The 9,429-nt window shown below is 41.6% G+C and overlaps 1 protein-coding gene across 1 annotated transcript; it reads right to left on the bottom strand.

Annotated features, from left to right (window-relative positions):
• Positions 1-448: 448 nt before the first annotated feature.
• LOC139128749 (uncharacterized) lies at positions 449-2,658 on the bottom strand. The gene is made up of 2 exons (XM_070694479.1): positions 1,620-2,658; positions 449-1,021 (listed from the first exon to the last, which is right to left on the bottom strand). Exons 1-2 carry the CDS (start codon positions 1,940-1,942, stop codon positions 694-696), a joined length of 651 nt encoding a protein of 216 aa, XP_070550580.1. The 5' UTR covers positions 1,943-2,658; the 3' UTR covers positions 449-693.
• Between the last annotated feature and the right edge of the window lie 6,771 nt (positions 2,659-9,429).

Consider the following 9,429-nt stretch of genomic DNA (forward strand, 5'->3'; position numbering starts at 1 on the left):
CATGGATAATGACGTGGCAAGGGTGACGCAAGTTGTTTAGATAACGGTAAATTGAAGGCGGTTGGTAGATAAGGTTACGTCTCCAGTACATCCAGCAAGCAGTAGAAGTAGTGGTGCATGGTGACCCATACTTAGCAAGGTCTAAACCCTTCTCCCCGTGTCCCTCCAGACGTTAACAATGATTATAGCAAAGCCATAATCACCCATTAACGCAAAGGAACGACACGGAGACAAGTGTTTGGCCGAAATCCGGGGTTATGCATGTACTGCCATGGCGGGGGCAACGAGGCGTCATAGTGGCCTGGATGGCGGTACCGGGTTATTGGTACCGTGCATTGGGCAACGTGCTACCAGTCGCCCGCAGCAGACCCATGACAGTACCCCCCAAATTATGGCCAAACCGCGGGCATGCATGACTGCGGTGCGGCAGTAAAGCAGCCCCCCCCCCCCCCCCCCCCCCGTGGTGACCATGCGTCATTGGGAGATTTCTCATAGTATATGTTCATTGTTCCTAACGTTTCATGTCTCTATAGTTCATGTAGCGCCATTACATCGTTGGTATTGTCCACCGAGAACAGAGTCCTACGTCAAATTGTTGGCAAGTTGCGAGTACCTTCGGTGCTACGTCGAGGGTCTCGTATGGTGTCGTGACGTAGATCTGGTATGTGTCATTCCTCCATCTGCCCAGTGTCTTTATGAGCCAGCCAGGTAAGCCGGCTTCGGCGGTGGTTGTGGCGGCACCACCGCGGAAGCCGTGTCCCCAAATTGAACAGCGACTAATATTGGGTACATTCTCTTTCCATTCTCTTGCCATCCCATGGCAGAGGTGGCACGGCGAATGGGCCAATTGTGTGGGCCAGGTGCAGTTCGTTTGTTATTGCGGTGGAGACGGTATCCGGGTTGATCGTTGCTGACTGGCGTTGCGGGTGTAGCGCGGTGTTTGGTTTCCACTGGAGCTGATGTCGGCACCATGGGTGAGGTCGTGGATGAGGCTGGCTGTGAATTGTTTATGCTGGTGGTCGTGCAGGGCAGCTGGAAGCTTAGTGAGGTTGATTGGTGTCGTCGGCTGTAGCATTGCGATTGTCGCTGTGTGGATGGTCGCTCCCTCGAAAGGGCTGGGGGGTCTCTTGTCTGGTGCCTTGGTGGTGTTGCAAAGCATTATGGTCAGTCGCGTTACACGGAACACTTGTGTAGCCTGCCATATTGGCAGGGGGTCTTGCATGAGCCTCGGTTGAGAGATCGACATACCTGAGGTTCGTCGTACTGTTTCTTGTTCGCTGAGCTCTCCCAGTAGTATGGGTTGGTATCGCTATTGCGTAGGTTTGGGCAGTCGGTCTTCACATGACCATGTTGGCCACAGGCGAAGCAGGAAGGGCGCAGGGGTTGTGGCTGGTTGAGGAAGTGCTGGAAATTGAGGTCTGGGTTTGGCTTGCTCCAGTTGGCCCTGTCTGGGTAACGGGCAGCGTACAGGCGGAAGAATTTCATACGTGAGCCAGGCCTCCGGCTTGTAGGCAGCAGCTTTGGAGGCGATGAAACGAAGGTAGGTGGCCATGGGGATCGCCAAATGTGGGTAGTAGAATGTTCGATATAAGAAAAAGACGAGGAAGCACTGTAACCAGGTGTCAAAGTCGTCGATAGTTTTCCGCTTCACCTCGGTTGTGAATGTGGCTACGCCACGGTTGTCTGGATCGAAAGCTACTTGTGTCTTGGTAGCCTGGGTTGAGTTGGGAGCTAGGGCATCCGGGTGTAAGTCACCAAATTCGATGAACTTACCGAGGTTAGCCAAGGCGTTGAGTGTTGATTGATCGACGTATGGCAGTAGCATGTCGGCTGGGGGTATTGCTGCAGAGGATTTGCCCGTTGGCCCGGCGCTAGGTGGTGGGCGCCATGGTGGTGCATTGTGACCGGCTGGCTGAGCGGGTTGAGCGTAGGGCGCAGCCATATCGTCCAGGTTGTTGTTATGAGGTGCGCCGCCATCGGTAGGGTCATGTGCGCAGCGCCACCACTGGTGGTCGAGTCAGGTGGGGCAGCTGTAATGGCGAGTTGATATCCATTACGATTAGCGAGATGATTACTTGGGTGGGCTTGAGTAAGCACCGAGCTGGACGGAGCGGCGAGCGTCGTCGGCCCGGCGGCGATGAGTGAAGCAGGTGATAGTGCACCAACGACTGTATCAGTTGGCTGGACTTGCAGGTTGGGCGTCGGGATAGGCGCCGGTGCTGTAGTGTTGGTAGTTGGCTGCCGTAGTTCCCGTCGGATTGAATCAATGGCGCTTGCGATGCCGGTTTCTATTAGTTTGGCGACGTGGTCTGACATACCTGGATCGGCTGCCGCTGTGGCGGTTGTCGGCACGCCGCTGGCAGGGTTGGTTGGTGTGGTTTCCGTCGGTACTGACTGGGGTACTAGGTATTTGCCGAGGTGCGCTGGGCGTCTCTTCGCCCTCGCCGATGTACGGGTGGCCGCCTGTGCGTGGCCCCTGCTTTTCTTTGGTTTTGGCATGGTGAATTTTGTGGTGTGAACTTGAGCGTGGCAGAAGTTGAAATGGACGATCTGTGGCTTTGATCATACTGATATGCGCATGGATAATGACGTGGCAAGGGTGACGCAAGTTGTTTAGATAACGGTAAATTTGAAGGCGGTTGGTAGATAAGGTTACGTCTCCAGTACATCCAGCAGCAGTAGAAGTATGGTGCATGGTGACCCATACTTAGCAAGGTCTAAACCCTTCTCCCCGTGTCCCTCCAGATGTTAACAATGATTATAGCAAAGCCATAATCACCCATATAACACGGGCAAGGCCCTATTTATTTATTTATTTTGTTTTTGGTATTTTAAAGGCTGTGTAGAAGTTATAACTATGCACACTTCTTTCGTATTTGCAATAAAATAAACTTGCATCGAAAGGAAATAATTTACGTAGTTGTGATGTGAAATAAAAAAAAACAATCTGAATATATTGAAATGGTTGATAGGACAGGTTTACCTTTTACACACTGTCTGTCTGATTTATTATCTGGCGAGTCATAACATTAAAGCAAGCCTGTCTGTCACTACATTTTAAAAGATTCAGATTGCCTTTACACAGCGCAATAATTTTTGGTGAGTAGTGTGGCCACGTGTCTGATTGAGACATGGGCTTGCCATGAATCACTTTAGAGAAAACCATTTATGTTCAACTGTTAATTTTTTAAAAATACAGTGACCCTTCCCCCCTAAATGTTTCTAAAAATAAGGTGATCCCCCCCTTTTCGATTCCGAAATTTAAGTGACCCCTCTGATTGCCGCCCCCAGGCCGTAAAAACTGCACGGTCCCTCAGTTCATTAATCATACAGATATCAATGAGCGCCTCTTGGCCTTGGTAACAGTGTGTGACACTGTCGTTGTCGATCGCATTTGACATGCAAGGGCCATAACCTCCTTCCTGAATAAATGGACTTTCAGATCCTCAATAGATGGGGTCAAAGAATCTGAAATGCAGACGAAAACTTGAGTTAGGAAATCTAAACAATTGTTTGAGTGACGGCTAAATAAAAATAAGTCCATAAATTAAAGGGCTATAGATTATATATTTACACTTGTTAAATATTTGAAATTCAAAATAATTTCGGATGGCTGAAAATAATCGTTTTTAGAACAATGATATAATTAGATATTATTCCCTAATATTTTTCTTCGTTCAGCGAAGGAAAATACGAGTGACGTAATGACCGTGTCACCACGAGTCGAAGACGAGTGGTGACACGGTCATTACGTCACGAGTATTTTCCGAGCTGAATGAAGAAAAATATTAGGGAATAATATACTTATCACATGCACAAGCTAATAATTCGTTATTTTTTGCAAAATAAAATAAGTTTTCCATGACTACTCCGCGTTTAAACTTTTGAACTACTTTAGGAATAAATATCAGTACGCCGTGCACAAGTTGTCAATCATTTCCAGTCGTCCGTCGTGTGCATTTGCGCTCACGTTCGTTCGTGTGTGGAGCAAATGACAGCTCTCGGTCTACATGTAAGCCACCTTCCGCAAAGTTATACTCTATTTCAAAGATAGCATAGTCCTAGAAATTTATCACAGACGAAGATACGCTATTTTTCGGAAACAAATATCGACTGAATCTCGACGGCGCGAACACTATAAACGTCGCGCCTGACCCTGTTTGCAATGCGTACGGAACCCACGGTATACGCGACCAGCTTCGAGTTTAGTTGTATCCGCAAATTATTTACGTAATTCCTTCGGAATATATACAGGCGGTACACTCTTGTGTTTACATTGTTCGGATTAGTAATGTCGTAGTCTGTGAAAATATTGATTTCATTACATGACTTTTGATCGTGGGAGAAACATCGGCCACCATGTTGTTTGTTTACATATTACGAGCACCCCGAAGATCGACAAAAAAGGTCCGACGCACCAAAATTGATGACATAGACGCGGGTTGTCGTGACGTAAACGACCAGAGAATAAATCCCGTAGTTTTTGTTCGGAGACGACAAACTTGGCTTGTGCATGTGATAAATATTCTGTAATAGGTGAGCAGTTTGCAGTATTGATAACGTTCCTCAGTTGACATTATTGGACATCAGCCATAGCGGCAGTTTACTTGTCCCCACGGTTGAGGATTGGGATAGGGGTGTCTTGATCTCTGCACAGGGTTTTTTGCTGCCATTGACTTTGTAATTTCATGCCAATAAAGATGTACACTACCAATCTTTTGGTGTCTCGGTCTTATGTTCTTTAGCGCTAGTTTTGCAAAGATTCATTTTATCCTCAGTTCACTGAGTGTCGTGTATTGTCTGTTGACAAACTTATGCGTAGTTTTATCACTGTGTTGCGTCTATTATCACAGGAAACGCTCACTGAATAACAGTAAACAAATAAATGAAAAAGAAAAACGAAAAAATAAAACAATAAAGTAAACCAAACCAAACAAACAAGTAAACAAAAACGACTGACGGATCAATTGTGAGACTAAAAACGGTCAAGAAAAAATAGGCAGAATAAACAAAACAAATAAGTAAACAAAACAAATACGTAAACAGCGAATAAACAAACGACTGACGGATCAACTGTGAGACTTCCACGGAAAAGACTAGATTCACCTTGCTATTGGCATGTCCTCATCGTTTGTTTCCTTGTTTACTTGTTTGTTTTTGCTCACTTCTTTTTTTCTTTTTGACCGTTTTTTCTATGTTTTTCCAATTTTTCATTTACGTCTTGTTTACTATTATTAAGTCAGAGTTCCCTGTGCTATAATCTCCTGCGTTTGATTGCCTAATGCGCCAAAGCAAGCAAGAAAGTGTAAGCATAGACTCTCGAGAAAATCAGTTTTTCTCGATGGTCTATGGTGAAAGTTATTAATCTGAAGGACGCTGTCACCAGATTTTCGCCGGATTAACTTTGACAAAGTCAACAACGAACCCACCAGCAAGGGTATAACAGTTATGACAGACTAGTAAACTGCCCTATGCACAAGCCGACATTTCGGATTTTACGCGCATGCTCATGACTACCATCTTGAGCACCATCATCCGCAAGTTCGGCGCAGCCTCCGTCACAGTATACGGTACAGCGGTGCGACCGTGAACGATTCCAACCAAAGAGATAGTGAAGGTTAGTTTCCTGTGAGAATCAGTTCAATAATCTTATTTATACATTAAGCCATGTTATTATATAAAAAATCCTACAAGGAAAACCAAAGTATTGATGGACGTTCATGGAAACAATAGAGCCAAAGTGTACGTCTTACCCCACAACACGTCGAAATATCGGAATATTGGAAGTGTATCTGAAATGCAATGTAAGAGTAATTGACTGCTGTTTCAATATCAAAGCGTTCAAGGGCCAAATCAAACTACGGTGAAGTACGTGCCTTGTCCCTTGTAATTTTTGGCAGCTGTATCCGGGTTGACTAAACTCTCTGTCCGTTCTGTGTACGCGACCAATATCCAGGGAACATGTCAATTTTAGTCCGAAGTCCAGAGCAGCTATGCGTAGATTGTATTCATATTCCAACTTCGCTGTATATTTGGTAGGCCCTGGGGAGTCGTCATAATTTACGGCATGGAGAGGGAGAGGGGTGGTGCTGCCATAGTGGAGGAATTTCATTGATATACTCCAAAATTTAAAGTCACAACAAAATACAGCTGTATACCATATAGTATTGTTTGATTTGGAGGGTATCATATATCATAATTATGATATTGGTATAGTGTTTTCACTCGGATATCTGACAGGAGAGAATTTGAAAGTAGGAGAGAGGTTGAGGGCCCTAGGGGGAGTGTGTCAGAGGAGTGTCCCCTGTCTTGTGCTGAAAATTTTGAGACATTGATGAGTACAATGGTGCAGTCCGGTTCAGTCTGAGAGGTGTTTCAATTTGGTTTTTACTAAGTATAAAAGCTTGGAAAATGACATAGGACAATCCTGGTCCAAAGGGGAGAGCATGTGGGCTTGTATAGAAAATTTTGAGAAATTGATGTGTGCAATTGTGCAATCTGAGAGGTGTTTGAATTTATTTTGCACAAGGTAAAACTCTTTGAAAATGACATTAAACACTGATATTTTAATAACACTTTTTGCATGATCAGTGTTTCAAACATGAAACACTGACAACTCATTTAGCTAAAACCATTCTCAGTGTGCATGATATTGCAGATCTATGAATATACAGGAATGGCAAATCTACAATTTTATTGTGTCTTGTGCAAAATTTCACATTTAATATGTACATGATATTAGTTGACCAAAGAGCCAGGGACAATATTTTTCTTAATGCGCTATTTATTTGTTTGCCAGTTTGAGATTTTACATCCATAGAAATGACCTTACTAAGCCATACAATTTCTTCAGCTGCCTGTTTCTAATGAAATTCCTGTTATAATACGGTATGACCAAATATCAAAATGGTTATTGAGCTTAAGTCAATTAAAATATATGTTTCTGTCATACTAAACGATGAATTCACAACAGTTCAGTTTTGTCCTAGATCGTGTGCACTTATAATGGTATCTGCTGAGAGCAGCCGCTATGATGTCTTTATATTTAACATTTATAAGTGTGTGAACCATGCTTTATCAGGTAACCATTTGTATGCATAGCATGCAATGCATTTTATTAGTCCCCCGGACTTATGGTTTGGGTTCCGTCCGTCCATCCGTCCACGCAGATATTTCGGACACGTCTGAGCCAATTTCTTTCAAACTTGGTACAAGGCATACATATATGCACGTCCATTTTTTTGAGTATGGCATGCATAATAAGTGCTAATTTGCATAATTAGTGATTTTTAAAAACGAGCTCTGTTTCTTTAGGGACTACACCAAGTTTTATGAAACTTTGTACACATGTTGGTCACACACAGCTCTAATAGCAATAGAGACATTTATTAGTATTTGGTCAATTAATTGCTAATTTGCATAAATTATGGATTTTCATAATTCTGCTAATATTTCAATAAATACTCACTCATTTAAAGAAACTTCTTACAGATGTATACATAACAGAGCTGTAACAGTATGCAAAGACAGTTAGCAGGATTATGTCATTTATTGCTAATTTGCATATTTAATGATTTTCGTAATTCCGATTATATATCAAGAAGTACTGATACAGATTTGACGAAACTTAGTATGGATATTCATATACCAAAGTTGTAACTGTGTGCAAAATCATTTTGCAGGATCATATCATGAAATTGCTAATTTGCATATTTTATTAATTTCTGTAATTAAGGAAATATGTCTAGAAATACCACAGCAAATTTGATGAAACTTGGTACAGATGTTGATCTCAAAGTGTTAAAGACATTCAGCAGTATCTTGTCAATTAATTGATAATTTGCATTTTAAATGAACTTTCATAGTTACTGTGCTATGTCCATGTACTGGTATTGCATCAAATGTGATGAAACTCACTACAGATGTTGATCCCCAATTGTTGTAGTCGCATGCAAAGTCATTAATCATATCATGTCAATTAATTGCATATTTGCATATTTAATGAATTTTCATTATTAGGCTGATACATCAAGAAATACTCTATCAGATTTGTGTTAAACTTGGTATAGATATTGAGCTCATATTGCTTTATCCGTGTAGGACATATATCAGTATCTTGTTTATTAATTTCTAATTTGCGTATTTAATGACTTTTCCTTATTAGTGTGATACGTCCAGAAATCCTGCATCAAATTTTATAAAACATATTGATCTTCCAGAAGTGTAAAACTGGAAAGTGCATCCTGTTGATAAATTATTTATTGACTTATTTAATGACCATTTGTGATTAGGGTGGTAGCCCACATAGAGAAACAATGTTTGTGATTAGAGATCTATATTCTGAATGACTGCACTAAATCTGATGATACTTGCTGCAGATGTCGATCATACAAAGATTTACCTGTCAAGAAAGGCATTTAATTTTAGCAGTATCAGTAGCTAATTATAGGAAGTCTCTATTGTACTGAACATAAGGGCAATATTGGTACAGATCATAGCGTTTTGACGTTTTTATGTCAAGAGCTGTTACTCAAACATGCCTGGACCAGTTTCTGCATATAAGTTGAATTTTGACATTTAAAAAGCCAGGGCATTACATACCTAATTCTGTCAAACTTGGTAAATTGACATAACCCTATGCCACTACTTGTCTACAATCCAATCAAATGTGGGCATCAGTCACAGACAGGGCTTTGGTACTTGCATTCCTTGTTTCATGCGCATCAAATTCCCAATTACAAGGGGGACTATGTCATTGTCAATGACTTGTTCATTTAGAGTATTAAAACTCAAAACTTTTTTTCTGCAATATTGTGCTTATCAAGAGACTGCCAAAAAAGTTGTGTAAAAGATGACAGAGGAAAAGAAACAAGACAAAAATTATGTAAATTAAATGCAGAGATTAAATTTACATTTTGTTGAAAGATACAAAGGTTCTTTATCGCTCAGATATCTGTTGATTATGACGAATTATGTTCTTGCAATAAAAGATGCGTTTGTTATCAAGGCACTCACTGATTTATATACTTTGTAGAAATTGCTTTCTTTACACTTTCTCCAACTACTCTGTGTCCTTTGGAATATAAAAGTAGATGTTTTTCATGATTGATCAGGCAAGTGTACCAATTTTTCACCAGGAAATGCTGAAACATTACTCATTTAGTAATGATAGTCCATATACTTGGTATTAAATTGTACAATGTTGTTATAAAATTGTACCGTTTTATGATTATTATTTTTCATTCTTTTCTACTATTTTTGTACCGTACATTTTCATAACTGCACTAAATGCTTCAGTACATTTCCCAAAATTGAGTGCCCCCCCCTTCTTCCTCTCGTCATTTTGAGCCCCTGTAGGTATACATATAGCTTTCAATTATTTGAGTGAACCCTGCTCAGATTCCTCGACCTCAAGGCCATAAATAATGA

Source organism: Ptychodera flava, unplaced genomic scaffold (genome assembly GCF_041260155.1).
Source record: "Ptychodera flava strain L36383 unplaced genomic scaffold, AS_Pfla_20210202 Scaffold_67__1_contigs__length_642179_pilon, whole genome shotgun sequence".
NCBI lineage: Eukaryota > Metazoa > Hemichordata > Enteropneusta > Ptychoderidae > Ptychodera > Ptychodera flava.